General features: G+C 34.9%; 2 protein-coding genes, 1 non-coding gene and 1 pseudogene across 5 annotated transcripts in view; 1 reads left to right on the forward strand and 3 right to left on the reverse strand.

The window, feature by feature from the left end:
• Positions 1 to 11,164, forward strand: part of LOC125060319 (lachesin-like) — a 51,647-nt gene extending 40,483 nt beyond the window's left edge. Inside the window, exons 7-11 of one of the 2 annotated variants that reach the window (XM_047665171.1) lie at positions 5,497 to 5,671; positions 7,057 to 7,166; positions 7,306 to 7,368; positions 7,936 to 8,100; positions 10,016 to 11,164. In XM_047665171.1, the coding sequence (XP_047521127.1) occupies positions 5,497 to 5,671; positions 7,057 to 7,166; positions 7,306 to 7,368; positions 7,936 to 8,100; positions 10,016 to 10,110 (608 nt within the window). In that variant the 3' untranslated portion in view covers positions 10,111 to 11,164. The remainder of the gene's footprint in view (positions 1 to 5,496; positions 5,672 to 7,056; positions 7,167 to 7,305; positions 7,369 to 7,935; positions 8,101 to 10,015) is intronic. The other variant, XM_047665172.1, reaches the window with a different exon arrangement.
• Positions 83 to 2,764, reverse strand: LOC125060320 (phospholipase A1-like). 2 transcript variants are annotated; one of them, XM_047665174.1, is made up of 4 exons: positions 2,325 to 2,764; positions 1,612 to 1,764; positions 1,279 to 1,429; positions 83 to 799 (listed from the first exon to the last, which is right to left on the reverse strand). In XM_047665174.1, exons 1-4 carry the CDS (start codon positions 2,362 to 2,364, stop codon positions 127 to 129), a joined length of 1,017 nt encoding a protein of 338 aa, XP_047521130.1. In that variant the 5' UTR covers positions 2,365 to 2,764; the 3' UTR covers positions 83 to 126. The 2 variants fall into 2 exon arrangements, with proteins under 2 accessions (XP_047521130.1, XP_047521129.1); XM_047665173.1 differs by lacking the exon at positions 2,325 to 2,764 and adding an exon at positions 1,997 to 2,173.
• Positions 2,923 to 3,041, reverse strand: LOC125060551. The gene has a single exon (XR_007118879.1). It is a non-coding gene; the product is annotated as a 5S ribosomal RNA (ribosomal RNA).
• On the reverse strand, positions 3,232 to 3,351 carry LOC125060562 (annotated as a pseudogene).
• Positions 11,165 to 19,967: the final 8,803 nt, after the last annotated feature.

The raw sequence follows: 19,967 nt of genomic DNA on the forward strand, positions 1-19,967 counted from the left end.
AATAAATTTAACCTCAAATTTTCTAGCCGAAGGTTAAAATCAATATACGAAAAGTTACAATTAGTAATGAAACAAGTTTTAAAATTAAGTGCTTTAATATTTTTAGAAATAACTGAATTAAATTAATTACGCTACATAAACATCTTCAGAATTAACCTGTAGCGTATATTTTTCGAACGGCTCGTTCCCGGGGACGAGGCCCTCTTCTCCGGCGTAATACGGATATTCCAACTTAGTCGGCAAGTAATAGATACCCGGTTTACTGAAATCCGTCAGTGGCCCTGCTAAATTTCTTTCCGTGTTGCCGAAACACTTGGAGAGTCGCGCATCTTGTATAGAATCACACTTCACTCCGATGAAGGATCGTGGATACTTTAGAATGTGTGTATAATATTCTAACGCTTTTATATGGCTACAGACAGCCAAGCATACCGGGTCGGGTAACGAACCTGGTTGAAATTCACCACCGTTGACATAAAAGTCTACCTGTCCAAAAGCTCTAGACATGCCGAACACGTCGATATTTGTATGTATGGCAGAAACTCTTTCTGCGTCTTGGCTCGAGAAGATTTCGTCCGGCGGCTGGTTTCGAAAGCACGGTCCGGCGGGATCCAAACCGGTCAATTTAAAAGCTTTCTTTCCTCTTGCAGCTATTAGGTGTTTGGCGGCGTAACTTATTACGTGAGCGCCAATACTCATTCCGACCAGTTCTAAATTTGCTACATCTAACCCGTTATCGACTAATTTGACAAGAAGTTCACCAATTTTAAGACCGACTGCGCGAGACAAGCGGACTGATCTGAAATTAATTCCCACACAAATTAACACATGTATAAATAAAGCTATTAGAAAGAATTTTAAACCGACTTGTTAATAATTTTGTAATCCTTTTGGCGCATTTAACATTCGCTCGAACGGTGAAGGAAAACATCGTGAGGAAACCGACATGTCTTAGACCCAAAAAGTCGACGGCGTATGTCAGGCACTGGAGGCTGATCACCTACTTGCGTATTAAATTGTAAAATTATCATGAAACAGATTCAGAAATCTGAGGCCCAGACCTAAAGAGGTTGTAGCGCCACTGATTATTATTATTTGGCGATACATTTCGTATACTTGTATATTATTTGAAATGACAGCATCTGTTGTAAATCTGTTAATTAAAAACAGCTTGTAACAGATATGCATTGCAACTGATAACACTGTGTAATTTAACAGGCATTTTTGACTATATGTAGATAAGTAATTTATTTAAAAAAAGTAGTAACTATTACATACTTTGGATAATGTCGCGAGAGAACAGTGAGCGTTTCGCTTATTAGGACATTGTATCCCATATTACAATAGAGGCTGGCGATTTTCTTGTTCAGAGGGTCGAAAGTGCTATCGTAGTAAGCCTCTGCGTAGACCACTGTCTTCTTCTTTAAATCTGTAATCCAATTATTGTATTGTAAAAGGAATGCAACACTTTGTATTAAGTTTGATGCTTACGCCACGTCCTCTGTAATGTAAGCCGAGAAATAATTAATATATTACTATAATTTTTACTCTTAAGAAACTTCATTGCATCAGTGGGCTTATAAATTATAAGCATAGATAATGTGTACTTACCAAATAACTTGTCTCTGACAATATGAGTAAAGAAAGACTCGATGGGATAGTCTTTCTGAATTTCAACGCCATGTTCCGTAAGCGAATATATTCTAATGTGAAAGCGATTCAAAGTCTCCCTTGTGAACGTTGAGTTTTTTTCAACACCCGGACCTTTAAAAGATACATGCAGTTCATGAATTTGCTGTACTGATTTGATTTACTTGTATAATTTATACAATATCAAATTGAAAGAACTCCGTGGTTTAAATTTATTTAAAACTAATACTTATTTATATTTTTAGCGCCTTGACACATAGATTTTTTATAAATACAAAAATACAAACCTTATCCTTTTACAATTCATTAGAATAGGCACCGAACTATTAATTCATAAAATACTCACAGTAGGGCAGCAAACCGCTAGAGACGCCTAGATCAGGGTCAGCTATTCTATCTATGAAACACGTCGAAGTACCCACTAGCGTTAGAGTAATAATTATCAAAAATTCTTTCATTTTAAAAACAATATTTATTTAGAGTCACTATTAATTATTAACTATGTCGAAGTACAGCTATTTCGCATCACTGTCAGTAAACTTATAATAGTAAGCTTAAATACATTTATATAATATATAAACTTTTTGCTTATCCGTTGTGAAAAAACTCACGGAAGAAAATTTCGTAACCGAGTATAATTAATTTAATGCGCGTATTTACAAGCAATGACTTACTTGAATTAAAGTCCAATGTCCCGCAAGCGGCAGAAGGCATCCAGCATAGAAAACCAGCCTAATCGGGAACCGGGATCGGACCTGGATTAATTTCACTACATGTCTTTCTAGCTTTCCTCGCCTCTACAATAATGCTTCGTTGCCAGGTCTGTTTTCCTGGGGGCCACGTTTTCCTGGCAGGTAAGGCTCACCCATTTCCACATTCGGCGTTTTATAGACCTGCCAATAGGCACCTCATTGCGTAGCTCCCATAGCTGATGGTTAGAGATACCTTGGAATATTCTGGCCCGAGAGAATCTCTAGCAAGAAAAGGATGAATGCGATGACTTAAATTAACTCTTTTGAATATTTGCAAACTAAACCTATAAAAATTAAATACGCTGCTATAATTTGAAAATAGGAAACTTTTTCTTATTCTAAAACTGCCGTTACGGTTAATATGAAACGGCATTGAATTAATTTTAAGGTCACAAAAAAACTTTAGAGGTGTCAAGGGACACCCGGATGGAACCAAATTCCTTTCGATTAATTTATATGTTAATTGGTATCATAACAGTATGATAGATTTTCTCGACACCAATCTTACGACGAAAAAAAAAGCCAACATCACGAGGTGTTCCCAGGCGGTCACCCATCCAAGTACTGACCTCGCCCGACGTTGCTTAATTTCGGTGATCGGACGAGAACCGGTGTATTCAACGTGGTATGGACGTTGGCGACAGTTAAATCGAAAATGTAAAATATAACAACTATAGCAAAAAGTGTCGTTACAACTTTTGGTCTTAATTTATTCCGTCTAGCCCCCTTTCGCAACGCTCGATAACTTCGAAGACTAATTTTAACTAAATGTGATTGTGTGTAAAAGTGATTCCAAAAATAATTTTCATTTCTTATCCCTACAAAAAAAAGCCAACATCACGAGGTGTTCTCAGGCGGTCACCCATCCAAGTACTGACCTCGCCCGACGTTGCTTAACTTCGGTGATCGGACGAGAACCGGTGTATTACAATAGCAAATAGCAGAAAACTGTCGTGACAACTTTTCGTAAGAATTTTTCCCGTCTAGCCCCCTTTCACAACGCGCCATAAGGAACTTCGTTCCAAAATTAACTCAATGCCGTTTACAGGAGTCGTGTAATTATTATTTTTAAACCTGAATTAATATTTGTAATTTGAACCAATTCTTGAACCGATGATAAGAAAGAAAGTCTAGCATTATTCTGGAAGAGGTATCTGTGCCGATAGATAACCGGTGAACCAGTTATACGAAGCGTTACTAGTTACGCGTTACGCGTTACTAGCGTTTTAGCTGCTGCGACCTCAAATCCCATTTAATTTCTCTATCAGCACAAACTCTACTTAACTTTCATTTGGCCATACTCAAACTTAAACCGTGAATTTAAAAATGTTACTCATTCTAATCAAATATCGTAATGACCGAAGATTGCCAGACTGTTTTCCTGTTTGAAAACGGCCCGTGTGCGATAGCCTTATTCCGTCCTATTACAAGGCGCAGCTGTATAAATAAGACAGTGATAATTGAAAGATAATATTTCCCCAAGGTGCAAGACTGAGATTGCCGACGCTACAATCAATTCTTCAAGAAAATTCTTTTAAAAACAAAATTAAAAGAGTTCGCGTAAACAATGGCGTCTCTGCGATACTTTTAACTTGGATTTTACGAGATTTACACTTGCTTTTAAAAAATGTATATTATGAGGACATAAATGTGAGAAAATATAATTACTTTAGCATGTACTTAATGATAAATTAAAAACATTAAAATTACTCCAACTTAAAATTGCAAGTGTTTCATAAAAAATATGCCTTTCAAATGGGAAAATGTAAAAAACCTTCGGCATAGATCCGCCGTATTCAAATGATACTGTAAAGCCTTAAACACACATCCGCATAATAATGAACCCCCGACGCTCTCGCATTACGTAGAACTTTATAAATATTTTAAAACGTCGTAGAATATTTAATCGCGTCGGACGTACGTATTGCTTGAAAATTGCCACATAAACTGGCGATGTGAGTAATTCCCTCATACTGTGAATTACATTTAGGATCGCTGCACGTTACGCAGTGAAATATTGACTCCACTTTAGCTTAGTGTTTAGTTAAATTGATTTCATTTTAATTCATATGTAAAATTGTATGTCTCTTAATAGTCTATTGAAAAAGATTTTCTGATGAGTTGTGATGGTGGTTTGTCGCAAGGGAACTAAAAGATATCGAAGGAACCCAAACAGTTGAGTAACTCGTGAGCAGTCGCCAACGCTCGGAAAGTTCGTTCAATTCATCAATATCGGGAATTTATAAATTGCTTCCTAGTTCCCGATAGTTTATTTTATACTCTGGAGCCCGTACGTTGTCAGGTGCCGTTAAATAATATGATTGATAACCGATCACTTTAACGTGTTTTGTCCATTATTTACACAACTATCGTAATTTATATTCGATATAAGTTTTATTTCGAATTTAACAGATTTTCTTGTAACATGTCCATCGCGTCTTTTCTAATTATGAAATGTCTAGTTAAGTTTAAATATAGGTCAGTACGAGTAAATTATTTTATTAATTGTCCTAGAAGGGTCTTTGAGCTGACCGAATTTTGCCTTAGGTAACCTGGTATTTTGTGATATCCTGGGCTATCAGCGTGATACCTACTAAAATCATCCTTACCATCAGACGTACAAGAGACGTCTCAGTGTAATATTGTATAATTTACATATGGCTTGGTAAACTGTAAAAGTATGATAATTCTATTACGGAAAAAATTATGACCATGAAATTTATCACTATTCTTAAATACTACCTTCACGGTCTCTTATTGAAAAAAAAATAATAGGTATAATTTAACAAAATTTCCTGTCATGAATAGCTTTTTTTTCGTTTACGTTTACACATGTACTTTTTGTGTATATTTCATTATACATATGCCTATTTTCTTATAATAATTGTAATTTTTAAAATTTATATTCGATATAAGTTTTATTTCGAATTTAACAGATTTTCTTGTAACATGTCCGTCGCGTCTTTTCTTATTATGAAATGTCTAGTTTAGTTTAAATATTTAGAAAATTTTTGTTTAAAAAAAAATTATAGAATTACGAGTAAATTCTTTAGAAAATTTTTGTTTTCATACTCAATATATGTCCTTATTTCAGTCTCGCCTATGATTTGGGTGCCTAACCAGCTGGTTGGAGCACCGGCTGGCACTGACGTCACGGTGGACTGCCACACCGAGGCCCATCCCAGAGCAATCTCTTACTGGGTCTATGATAACGTAATGGTGCTCCCTACGAAGAAGTACGCCATCAACACAGAGGAGAACTCATATCGGTGATTTTTATTTTGTTTAAATTAAAATAGGTATCACTTTATCATAGTGTGAAACACCATGTTATCTAAATAAATAAAAAATCATTTAATCACATAGGTAACATAATGTACACTTATGACTTGTCAGTAAATAAATACATATAAATGCTTCTAATTTTACATTTACTGCCAGTTCTCAAAACAAGGGCGTAGAACGGGAGAGAAGAACTGGCAATAAATATCTAATTCTAATAAAACTAATAAATGTGGCCATTCCATTTAATAGTAGTTTATTAAACATATTTTTGATATTATCAATGCTGGATAACTTATTAATAGGCATACTTTGCCAATACCTCACAAGGGAACACAGCAATTCGCTTAACTCATAGCACTGAAATACCTAGTTAACATGCCATTAGTGAGCCAATTAAATCACTAATTCGCAGTAGTAATCGACAACGCTACGGATATTGAATAATTAATTTTATTATGTTTGAATAATTGTTTACCAATATGGACATTCTTAAAATATTTGCCTCGTAGGTGCACCGTTCCTTACATCTGTCTATACTTATATGATAATCTATAGTATATACTTTAGCGTAATTTAACATTTATTTATAAAGTAACGGTGAATCAGTCCTATCCACAGCAGGTTCAAATAAAACACGAACCGTTAAGATTGCACGAGGCTTCGTAGCCGATGTTAATATTGAATGACGCGGAGAGCGATGCCACGTAAGCTGCTGTTTTATGTATTGTGCTTGAGACTGTAAATCTTTTTACAAGTCACTAGGGACTACATCACCTTAAAAGATTTTGTCTTTCTTTAAAGTCCTTTCGTGTGGAGGTACGCGTGCCTAAGAGTGCTATATTAACGCAAGTTTAATATTATCTCTCTTTTACAAAAAAAAACGGCCTTCTAAGATCGAATTAAGTTAATTAAATGAAATATTAATTGCTTGAAGTAGTATAGTATACTTATAATCGTGTGAATTAATACGCATGAAGTGAATTCTGGCCGAAGTACACGGCCAACAATAAGAAGTGCTCGGCAAAGCAGATAAGAAGATTGATTTACTTTTTATTTAGTAAATTTACAAATATAAAAACCGGTGTATGAGTGTGACCTCCTCTTGCCAAATTCACAGCTTGAATGCTTCTAGGCATGCTTTCACTTTAATAACGTTTTGCATAAGTTCCCACTCTTCTGCAATGACTGTTTTTAGCCCCCTAACTTTTGGGGGGCGACTCCAGACATGCTCAATTGGATTGAGGTGGCCTGGACTTCGAGCTGGCCAATCTAAACAATGACAAAACTACTCTTCCAAATCGCCAGTACGGTGCGGGTGAGAATTGTCTTAAAACCGTTAGTCTGTTTATGTAATAAATTGCACGTACAGGGCCCACATGAAGCTAACGGTGCGCAACCTTCAGGGAGGTGATTTCGGAAACTACCGCTGCATCTCGAAGAACTCCCTCGGGGAGACCGAAGGCTCTATCAGGCTCTACGGTATCTGCTTTGATGTTTTTATTACGTCTAATTATTACTATGATTCTAAATACTGATATAATCCGTGGAAAACGTTTTATTTATACGTATACATATACAATTACGGGTTCACGAACTGTATTTATATATTTCTTTATAGAAATTCCTATGCCGTCAACGTCTCCAAAGGCTACTGAGATGAAAAGTACAGCGAACAAAGAAAGTGAGTATTACTAGAACTTCACGAAATATTACTTGATCAGATTAATAATAACCCATAGATTTAAAAAACGTAGCTTCGGTAGAGTCGGCAGAACTGTACAGTCTGTACATTAATTAGTACAGAATATGCTAGAACAGTAAATGTTTCTATTGTTTTCTATATTTAATCACAGATACTATAACAGATCAGAGTAGTCTACACGAGGAGGGGTCATTATTGTCTTAACGTATAAATTAATGTAATTAGTGTACACGATGATGCGGCAATTTTTAATCATTATTATCAAAGCGATAAATAAAAATGTATTTTTGTTTAATTTGCACTCATGATCACATTACTTTTGGTTATCGTAATATAATTCTTCTTTAATCCAATAAGTCTTTAATCCAATCGCACGAGTGTTTTAATACATACATTGTGGTTTTTATGCTTCTTTATCTTATAAACTGTGGTTGAACTTATCAGAGACGAAGCAGACACGGTCCCAGATATGTGAAAATTTGCAAATTGTCATAAAGACAAGCAAAAAGTAATAGTAGAGTGGTTAAAATGAAAGAGCGTTTGCAGGCGTCCGTCGCACGAACGTAACGCGATCGTCGGTACGTGAGCGTGAGCGCGAGCGTGAGACGGCGAGCGCGACGGAGCGGCCGAGCGTGGTGCGCGCACAACTCGACCGCGCGCCTGCGCCTGGCACTGCCCACGTCTACCGCGCTCATCCGCACCACGACTCAGGTACGCTCCTAGCGCAACACTCGTTTTCCTATCGTACGATTGGCTTAGAAGGGTTTTTGCGCTGACCGAATTTTTGTCTTAGGTAACCTGGTATTTTGTGATATCCTGGTTGATCAGCGTAATACTAAAATCATCACCATCAGACAAGAGACGTCTCAGTGTAATATGAAATTTATCACTATTCTTAAATACAACCTTCACGGTCTCATATTGAAAAAAAAAATGTAATAGGTATAATTTAGGAAAATTTCCTGCCATTAATAGCATTTTTTTCGTTTACGTTTACATATGTGCTTTTTGTGTCTATATAATAATAAATATCCCTATTTCCATATAATTAAAAAAAAGCTTGAAAAAATAAATAAATTTGTAAGTTTTATTATAAAAATTGCTATACTTGTAATTCACGATACTACAAAACAATAAAAGTGTGAAAAAAATAATGCAAAAGCTGAATATAAAGAAACTGAAACGATCTTCAATAAAAACCCGAGTTTACCTCAACATTTTCCACGTTTTGAATTCTTTGTTACGATATAGTAGATTATTAATGCCGACCGCCGTCACGGCGCGGAGACGACACCGCCGGAGTTATATTATGACCATATTTACATACAATTCTTTGTTACTTTTACAATAAAAACGTATTAAAAGAGGTTAAAATGAAAATCTGATTTAAATTAATAGAGTATTTAGTGCGATGCAGAGAGCTAAGCGGCAAACGGTAAATTAGGCAGAGTATAGCTGTACTCGGCAATATTTGACGCCCGAATTGATTCCAGCGAATCACTAATACCGCATGAATCGTTAATACTCCTCAAACGTATAGGCTTCATATATTTGATTTGGAGTTCTCGAGCTAGGTGTGCGGTCGTATGCCGATCCAAATAGAGATTAAACATTCAACGAGTTCGCATACACACTTAACCCTTATAAATATTCAGTGCAGAGCCCGCACAATCAATTCTGCACCTCTCGAGCTTAAGGAAAAACTGTTTGAATAGCCGAATAATATGATATCGCGCATTTGAATAAAATATTTAGGCAGGAAGAGAATAAACCCTATAATTGTGTAAATATCAAACAATAGACTACAGGAAAAACAAAGTGTGAACCTTGTTACTATGGTAGGGAGAGTTGACTATTTATTGGCCAAACAATTAATAATCATAAGCCAGTTATCGGACTTGGCAAAGAAATATATTTATCTTTTGAGTAGAATACTAAAATTGTATCGTGTACTGGCTACTGCATAATAATAAATATTTGAAAAACTTACGTTCAGTTGCAAGCGTAGTGAAAATTCTGAATGTTGACGCTAGATGCATTCGAGCGTCAATGATAACGCCTCTTTGCTCTTAACGCTTTTGTTTTTATTCCGTTTTTCTTAGCGCCATTTGATGTCATCCGACGTGAAATCGCTAAGTTTTTGCTTTTCATTTAGACTCATAGAAATATTTTTAATTTCTCGCATACTTACCAAATATTTAATATAAAATCATTAACGTCATGACATGTTGAGTTTTTAATCGTAAACTTAGAATGATGGCCTTGTGCGAAATCCTCGTGGTGCGAGAGTAAATTACACCTTTCTTCCTCTTCAGCTTTAATCTCATTAATACACCTTTTTTGGATAACGACTATGAAATAATTAATTAAATAAATATTTATATGTGGTTAACGGTTGTAGGTTCATACTAATACTTATAATTAGCACTTTAAGTTTTAGTATAAGAGAAATAGGAGCAAAAACAATTCGTTTGATTATGAATCTTCCAACGATAAGTCGGGTCGTAACGCGTGTCTCTGATTGGAATAGAGATGTTGCGACGACGTTTCGCGCCATTGCTTTGTCTTTCATGCTACTTCACATCTCCCCAGCCATATTTTTTATTCTTGTTTTCTGTTGTTTCAGGTTCGAACAAGGTGCAGTGTTGGCGACAATCTTTCCTGGCTCTCATTGTTCTCGTCCAGATAGATTTCTTTGCCGATATCTTAATTTGTACTTGAATTTTTGTTAATTAAGGTTGTATGCTATTTAAATCTGATTAACAGTAAATATGGTGTTTTCTGTGTTGAATTGTATAAGTAATCAAATTTCGAAAATAAACATATCATAAAACCCCTTTGTGAATATTCCGAATGAAATTTTTATATTTTCAATATCAAATGGTGTGTAGTTTCATGAAGCTATTTTCAATTTTAATGTTTCTTTGTATTCTTTTATTGATAGTTTTGGTCAAAGCTTTAGTAACCAATGTGTAAGTGCTATATACAAATATATATTTAATTAAGATTGTTGAATGAATTACTAGTCAAAAAATTAAATTAATCCAACTCACATCTGATTTATGGCATTTTAATAATACCGCCTAAACCTGAGGTTTTGTTTTTGTAGTTGTGCAGAAATAATAAATAATAATTATTATAAATTGTTTGTCAAATCGGCCTATTCTTTGGTCGGCTTTGGTCAATTAATTATTAATTAATTGTGAAATATTACATTTATTGCTACTTAAACTCCTTTTTATGTAATTGTCCTTCAGTCGCACTTTATCTAAAATTTTAATAATTAATTATGACGGCCCGCTTCGCCTTATGTGTAAAATGATTAGTCCGATTAGATCTACACGTGCCAAAGATATTATAACTTATAATTTACATAATTAAAATATAGTTTTTTCGATGTAATGCGTGCTGACTTTTCAATTACTTAAAGTATTTAATAGTTAAAATAAATAAACCTATTGCATACCTATATCCCAACCGAGTAATAGTATGTCAGCACGTATACAAACAGATGGTAATGGTAATAAAAATAGTATTTAAAGATTAGTTAGCGATTCTCGAATGTAATTATCCAAGCTTGCCCTTCACGCTTGTTCAATGTAAATATAAATTAAAATCTAATGCACATAAGAAACAATTAATCATATCAATTTGTTGATTTACATAGATGTAATTGAATGTACAAATTTTTGTTTTAACGAATGTATCAATAGGTTAACTACGAGCCGTATACGGCGTTGGATGTAAATAAGGTGAAATAAATTAGTATAAAAGATTATCAGGTTTTAATATCAGTCCCGCGAGTGATGCATTGACATTCGACGGCGGAGAGTGGAGGGATGAAGGGAATGAAATGGATGAACGCGTGATAACCCTCCAAGTAATTAAAAAGAGCGCACAATCTTATCGAGTGGCCATTGGCGCGCTGACGGACGTTATCAAGCACACGGAATCAATGGAGCACTTTAATTGATTCCCCACTTTAACGTCCGACTGCGATTCTCTTTGTCTTTTTCTAATCGAAATTCAGGTCGAGTTGGGAAGGCGCTAACGAATTTTTAAAGAATGCTATAGAATAAATACTTATTTAAACGTCTGCGAGAAATAAGGATCTTTATAATTATTTATGGCGGCTTTTGCCGCGCAACGGAAATTTTCACACGCCGCCTTTTCGTTTATGCTTAGATTTATGGCAGTTGAACAAATGTTTTCGGGACGTCTCAGTAACCACCGACGTTACCTTTATTTGGATGTAAGCAATGAAATTAAGGTTTGTATGCGATACTCTCAATAGCAGTAAAATATTATCTTTAGAAGATACTAATATGTATTATACTAGGTCGATAATCGTTTTAAAAATATGGAAAGACACTTTTTTTGGCTGTTCCATGAAATGGTGTTCAAGATCAACACGGATCGTTTTATCAGCTAATTCTCGAATCAAATTAAATTTCCTGCCATTTGATAAACTAATATTTGACACTCGAAGTATTCAAAGTTCGCTAACAACTTGGAAATGTTCGACCTAATTCACTTTTATGAAGAAAGAAATTTCGTGATGAATTCTAAGTGGCGCGAACTGTTTACCCCTGTCACAACACGCTCCCGTTTCAAACTTTTGAACGTCTTAAGAATTTGATCTTTTTAACTCGTGTTAACTTACTGGAAAGTAGTTGATACGTCTAGGTTATGTCGTAAATAAGTTACGACTATTCATATTTAAAGTCGTAGCGTATGTGAGTATGAATTTACAAAAGCTCTCGTTTGGCGTTTAAATACCGATATTTTACTACTTAATAATTTACTATCATAAGTGGTGGCTCCGGTTTAAGGCCCTATCCCAGCACGAATTGCTGTGTCAGTGTCTCGGGGTGGACTGCGGGGCGCAGGCCATTTCCATTCGCCTTACGACGAAAAATGGAAAGAAACAATGTACTTTTTTTGGAGTTCGGCGACCAGATCGGTCCTAAAGACAAAATGAAATAATCTTAATAACCGGACTGCGCAATACTTGTCATTCTGCATTCATTTATCCTTAACGTTCACAAAGCGAGTTGCAGTAAATTTGGCTTGGCTTGCCAACACTCAAAGTTAAACTAATTGACACCAGAGCTGAATAGACCAAAGCAAACATTTAAAGTTCAAATCATTCCACTTCTTACTTAAATCTGTTATTTTAAATTTTATAATTTAGCCTATACCTATAAATAATCTATTCATGTCACTGTGGAATCTGAATTTTCTCGTTCTCATTAGAGTAAATTTTTTAACATATTACATCCTTTTACGCGATCAGTAAATTTCTGAGTGGAGTAAAATGTTAACTAAAAATAAACAAGAAAGGCACTCTACGAATTTCAAAACGAATAAAGCTTCCACTAGAAACTTGAAATGTTAAATAAAGCCAGTTACATAAGTAACTCGATAGCCGGAAGCATTACAGACCTTTCAACGAAGTTACAACTAGCCGAACTACAAACAAATGGAAAGCAATTTAAGGCAGATCTTTTAATAAAAAATAAAAGTGCGTGCGTACAAAGTACACCTGTCAGAAGTGATAATTTTTTGCCAAACTAATTTTAAGTCTTGTTCATATTTATGCAAATTTAAAACTTTAGATTTATCGAGACTTAGAGGGAGGGAAAAAGGATGATATCATAGGAATTTAATGAATTTAATTGTCATTAAAATATTAAAAGTGTCGAAAATTAATATAAATAATAAATTCAATTTTTTAATGTATTTCTTTGATAATAAAAACACGTGGCATTTTAATTTACAATTCGTCATTTGAGTTAAAATTATTTTGCATAAAATATAAAATACTAATATTTCATAAATTCTCTTTTCAAAATAGAATTTCTATAAGGTTATTTACCCTTCTCACTCTCTCTCAATCGCTCTATCCCTTTTCTTCGACAAAAACGCTGCACACCATCGTGAAGTTCCGTAAATATTTTACCCTCATGCGCCTAAAGAAGTTTCACTTCAAAAAATATAGATATCATTATTACATATTATTTAAGTTATCCGATTCGATTTAATAATAGATTTCAAACAATCAATATTAAAGCAAAAATGAAACGTAAAATATGAAGTAGAGCATGTTTGTTGTTACTAAACTTGTAGTCTATCATGTCTATTGGCAATGATAAAATCCAGACGGAAAAAAAAATAGAGATGATGCGTGATGCATCTCTAGTCCAATAATAATAATAGAGACGCGACATGATCATGTCAGCGCCAGTGATGTTTAATATTACTCTTGTAATGAATAAACAATTTAAACTATTTCCTTTAATTAAAGCTAATTGCGATATTTGAATTATTACAATCTTGATTTGGCAAAGCATGTAATCATCTAAAGCACGTCACTATTCTTATTGTTAATTATATGTGGGATAATAAGACAAGCCATTTTGTGTCTTAATACAAGGACTTAAGAGTTCATATCGACAACAAACAAATATTCGCAGTAAGCCGTGTCTTCACTTGTAAAATTTCACGCACGGTTAGCATGGATGAGTGGATCAGGGTGAGTGGAATGATGTGGGTTGTTCTTGTTTCCTGTAATTTTTCCGGTTTAGATCCTTTTATGATGATGAATGGTGGAGCAGGTACAATATCTCGTAGCAAAATTTTTAGAACGAAGTTCCTAATCGCGCGTTGCGAAAGGGGGCTAGACGGAAAACGTTTTAACGACACTTTTTGCTATAGTTGTAAGCCGTGCGGCGTGTGCGTGTTTCTCTGTCTGTCTCTCTATCTCTCTCTCTCTCTCACTCTCTCCCTCATAGAAAGCAAGCCATTTATTTTCGTTTCGTCTTTCTATTTCGCATTGAACAGTGTGGTGTTGCGACAATTATTCTTGTTGAGTATATACAGGTTTTTTGTACATAATAATAATAACAATAATGAATTTTGACTGTGTTTCTGCACAAGTTCCGGATATTGCTGATGGAGTTAGGTAAGTAGAGATTTTATACAGACAAAAATAAATGCTGCCTTCACTATTTAATCGAAAGGAACTTCGTTCCATCCGTGTGTCCCTTGACACCTCAGTTTTTTTAATCATTTAAAATTTCCTATACTCTGGAAGTAAAAATCAGTGTCGCTACAACTTTATAGGTCTGGGTCTGGAACTTTGGAGTTCTGTATCTGTTTCCTGATATTTCTTTTGAAATAGGCAAGTAGGTGCCCAATTTTTTTGCGCCTGACACACGCCATCCACTTTTTGAGTCTACGACTAGTATTCTAGAACGTCAATCAAACTTTAATCTAGTATGACATATTTGACATCACTCGATGTTTACCTTCACCGCACCAGCTAATGTTCTGAAACCAATATCTCAATATATATATTTAAGTAAATCCTAACTGAGTTACCAGTTTAAGCAAATTGTTTCATATTATTTCAGCATCAATAGCTGTCTTTGACACTCGCGCCAGCAACTTTCAATTATTTGTTAATAGGTATTTAGGTGCAAACTTATGAATAGGTAAGAGTAATTAAGCGGGGGAAGGCAGCACAATACACTCCGCTTCTGATTTGAGTATTCTCAGACTCCATTTACCGCATCTGAGCCAAAGGGATATTGTAGATCTCCCGATACGATTCTGCAATAAATGTTGATAACATATCGTCTGTCTCTATTCGTGTGACTTAAAGTTCTGGGTCTAAATCCTAACCACTTTACACATAACAACTGTGATAATAATTAAATTTTTGATGCGATCGTGTCGCAGTCGTGGCGTGTAATGAGCGAATATTAATATAGTTATAGTGATAGTCAATGGACGCTCGGGAGTTAAGTGTAGCTGTTAATTCAACATTGATTTGTGGGCGACCGATCGGCTCGAGTTTATTGTGCTATAAAATCTGTGATCTATGAATTACTAAAACAGTATACATTATATGATGCGTTAGCTGGATTTAATGATAGTATGATTTTAGATAGTTGACAAGGATCAATTGTGTAGGGATGCTTTTTCTTAGTAAATACACTTACACACATACGCCAATCTTTTAAAATGTTCCTATTAATCACCTTAAAAACTGCACAATAATTATTTTTCTTGTGGATAAGTGATTAAAATTCGTTTTTATTTTATGTTAAAAAAACACGTAATGTAGCTAAAACGTGCAACTTCTTCTTACGATAAAGTATTACCCCATCATCCTTGCGGTACTCTCTTTCTCGTATCTTAATTATAAGGTTAATTCAAAGTCAAAGTCCAAATCATTTAGGTAACACATTGTACACTTATGAACGTCAATAAAGAAATACATATTAAAGGCTTCTTATTTTACATTTACTGCCAGTTCTCAAAACAAGAGCGTAGAACGGACGAGAACAACTGGCAATAAACTCTCCGCCACTCTTTTTAAACGCTATGTTTTATGTTTTACACAATTGACAACGTTTCCTACTAATTCTTCAAGAACAGAGCGTACCAATTCTAAAAGGAAAAAGGCACTTGCGAACTTTATTAGATTCCATTCTTACCAGGAAAAAGGTAATACCAGTCTATAATTTTGAACAGTATTCTTCTATTATGCTTTTACTACTGAATGTAAGTATAATAAATTTAAATTTCTACTATAGTAGGTATATTTTAAAGAGTCAAAACGTGAAACCTACGCTCTCATGTAATTTGTATAGTGAATCGTCTTATTAAAAAATAACGCTTCGTTTATTCCAATAACAGTACAGACAACTCATGTATAGTTTATACCGCGTCAAAACAAAAAGCAATATCAATTCATTGTTGTTAAGATGAAGACACACGAGCGTCAGTTATCCGCCATGACACGGGTTCACTCTACCATAATAACACCGTTATATTTCATTTTTAAAAACGATACTTTATTTTCTCGAAGGCCTGCGTTGTCTCGGTAATACAACAAACATATTTCGGAGCTTTCGTTTAATTTTACCTATACAGCTTTTACAAAATAACAGTGTAAATGAATATTATTAAAATACCTTCTAGTAGGTGAATTCTTTAAAAGTTTCTTTCCACCCTCGTATAAAGTACAATTTATAAGTTTTACAAGCGTTTTTAATAATGTTCAGGACATGCAAATTCGGGTGAAGTTTTCCAATAAAAGTTGCTGCCTTGTTCTAGTGCGCTTTATAAGCGAGTTGCAACCTCGGGTCGCATGCTACAATCGACTTACATTTAGTTATATTGGCCATGAATTAATTATTGGAACTTGTGCTTAAAGACTTCGTGGTAACTCAACAATCGATCAAATCTGCAAAACTGACAGCGTATGTCAGTCAACGTACCTTTATCTTTTGTATATATAATTCTTCTGTGAGTGTGTATGTCACTGAACTTCTCTCAAACGACTGGACCGATTTTGATGAAATTTTTTGTGTGTGTTCAAGGGGATCTGGGAATGGTTTAGATTCACAAATCAGCCCGCCAGATGGCGCTGCAGTCGGTACTTTCATACTTTGCTTTACTAATCGCTTGAAATATCATGCAGGACAACGTCTGTCCACTAGTACTACTATAACTTTATTTAAAGATAGATTTAAATGTTTTAACGTTTTTGGTCGAGTCTATTGGCAACGTATGCTGGAGATATTTTAATGCACGAATGTGTACGCAGATTCAAAAGTACATTATCTCTTCTAGTACTCTCGTGTTCCAACGGGTCGGGTGTCCATCATCAAAACATCGTAACTATTAAACATATTAGTCAGCGTTTTTATTATTATGTCAAGTAAGTTAATAAATATTTAAATTGTATAAATATTTTCATGATTTACTTTTATATGCTGAATACAATAAACGTTGGTACCATATTTGTGTTTTAATATTCAGGAGAGGTATTTTCGATGGCGAATAGAGTTGAACTCGTATAGTTTTAACTGGCGGAATAAAATTCCCCGCGTGCAAACTGTGAACTAAGGGTAAGGACACGTTGCAAGGTGTCGATATTATTAAATAGCTGCTTACCACGATTTCTACGATATATAAAGGAAGGATGTGTTGTCTTGGCCTTAGATTTCTGATCATTTTAAAATCTAATAGGCAAGTAGGTGATCAGCCTCCAGTGCCTGACACACGCCGTCGACTTTTTGGGTCTAAGAGATGTCGGTTTCCTCACGATGTTTTCCTTCACTGTTTGAGCAAATGTTAAATGCGCACATAGAAAGAAAGTCCATTGGTGCACAGCTCGGGGTCGAACCTACGACCTCAGGTATAAGAGGCGTACGCTGAAGCCACTAGGCCAACACTGCTCTTTTTTTTATCATCTGGGATAAACTTAAAGGTCTCATTACTCAAAACTGTTGTCTTTTCGTTATTCCTCTACTTTTGTTAATACACCATGAAATATGATCGAAAGCCATCCAGATTTCCGCTCCGCTCAGCAAAGTGGGCGCATCCTCGCAAAGAGCGGGACGTGTCGTGCGTTACAAACACGAGGTACGAAATTTTATCGTCGACATCCGTTAAACAAATAGCGCTAAGTAACTCACACGTCAGCCAATAACTACTCTATTTGTTACTCCATACCTTGAGGAAACAGAGAAATACTAAAGGTTACCTTTAAACTGTGCATAGACTCTTTTATTTTTACATGTCATTAGTAACATTAGTACGTAGAGTAAGTCTGGTCAGTTACGAACTGCTACGCATCACTTACCACTGGGTCCAAAAATTACCAAAAACAAATATCTTGTGACCAGCTTGCCTTTATAAACGGCATTCACAAAAGTTTTTTCAGTATTCCTGAATTATGGAATTAAAAGTTCTCTTTAAAATTTCTTGAAGCGATTATTTACTGGCTTTCATCACGCGACCATTTCGAGAAGAGTGGTATTTAGTGGTATATGCGAGACAAGACATTTCGTGACTTACTGAAGTTTTTGTTATTAATCAGAATTCTTACAGAATCTAAACAACATATTTAGGTACGTGATTGATAAATATATCGTAGTTAGTCATAGATTAATCTGTCTACTTAGTATATTGTTTAGATTTTAATAAAATAATTGATTGTTTTAGATTGATTATATTTTATTAATTATCGCTTTGGCATACTTTCAACGTCCATTGTTAGGTACATATAAACGTAGATAATTAATTTGTGTGTAAGATTTAAAATAAATGTACTAATCAATCAAATCACAGACAGGGCATTAAAAGTCGGAGCAATTGGATACATGACTGTTTCAATTTTAGTTATAATAAACTTAAGCTTTGCGTGGCATAATATATAATAATAATTAATAATATACAATAATATGAACTATCACAGATTCTGTAATTCTAACAATAACATCAGGAGGTGTATATAATAATTGAAATGTTAGTACGGGAAACCGCAGGCAAATTAGAGATATATGCGTTATTAATGTACAGGCCAGGCATATTAAAGCCCAAACTGACAATTTTAACTGCATTGAATGATAATTGTTCACGTTAACATTCTATGCAATCTTTTGCGATTTAACATACATTTACCATGGAGAGTGTTTGGAGGAGTTGTTCGGATTAATACATGCAGCTGAGTTTCATTATCGGGTGTCGAGGCAGAATACGAAATTCCACCCATATAACCTCGACGTCCGCCGTTCCACAACTGAGCGTTTTTCAAGGAAGTTTTTGCCGCGCGCCACCGCTATGTGGAAGCAGCTACCCACAGAAGTATTTCCGAACCAATTTGACTTGGGGACCTTCAAGAAAAGAGCGTACCAATTCTTAAAAGGCTGGCAACGTACTGGCATTGAGAGTATCCATGGGCGGCGGTATCACTTAACATCAAGTGAGCTCCTGCCCGTTTGCTCCTGTTCTATAAAAAAAAACATGTTTATTATTTATTTTACCTACTCACTCGCTTACTAGATGATTAAATCCTCGTGATTCATCTTACTTGGAGGCCTGGGGTACGATTTGTGGCGAAACGGCGATTAATGTATTTAAAAGGCTAGATGGCTGGCTGATCATCCATCTAGAAAGCCTTAAAATATCACGTAACTATAAGACATTTAATGCATAACAGCTAAAGCTAGTGTTTTGTTCGTGATTTTAAAGTGGTGGCGGTGGTTGGTGTTTGGCTCTATGATGTTTAAAAATAATAACTGTTCTGATTTCAATATGCATAATTATTATTGAATTTTTTGTAATACGTCCATGCATTTTTAGCAATCTTTTTTATACAGTTTTTATGCTCGTGCCACAATACATCTATCTAATTAAAGGCTTGTCTCGCTAAGTGAATTAAATACCATAATTAGTGAATGGGTTAATTAGTTAGAAACTATCGATGTTTAACACCGGTTATGAATTCACTTGTTTGAGGTGTCATGTCGTGCAAATAACAATGTCATGTGGGTTTAGATATATTAATTAGATATATTGTAACGCAAATAATGATTCCATGTATAATTCAATAGCAAACGTATCGTAGATAATATAGCAACTACTCCAACGTGGGTTACGACTATTAGGGCAATTTTTGCAACATCTTCAACAAAAACCTTTATTTTATATAGTTATTATAAATTACTATATTTATAATAACTATATAAAATAAACGATTTTTATTTCCAAGAATTATT

The sequence above is a fragment of the Pieris napi genome, chromosome 21 (assembly GCF_905475465.1).
Source record: "Pieris napi chromosome 21, ilPieNapi1.2, whole genome shotgun sequence".
NCBI classification, from domain to species: domain Eukaryota; kingdom Metazoa; phylum Arthropoda; class Insecta; order Lepidoptera; family Pieridae; genus Pieris; species Pieris napi.

Coding starts and splice junctions, on each gene's coding strand:
- LOC125060320 (XM_047665173.1), bottom strand. CDS start 2,108: ATGAAAGAATTTTTGATAATTATTACTCTAACGCTAGTGGGTACTTCG. Junction 1,430..1,611: donor TGTCAGAGACAAGTTATTTG/GTAAGTACACAT, acceptor ATTGGATTACAG/ATTTAAAGAAGAAGACAGTG. Junction 800..1,278: donor CTCTCGCGACATTATCCAAA/GTATGTAATAGT, acceptor AATTAATTTCAG/ATCAGTCCGCTTGTCTCGCG.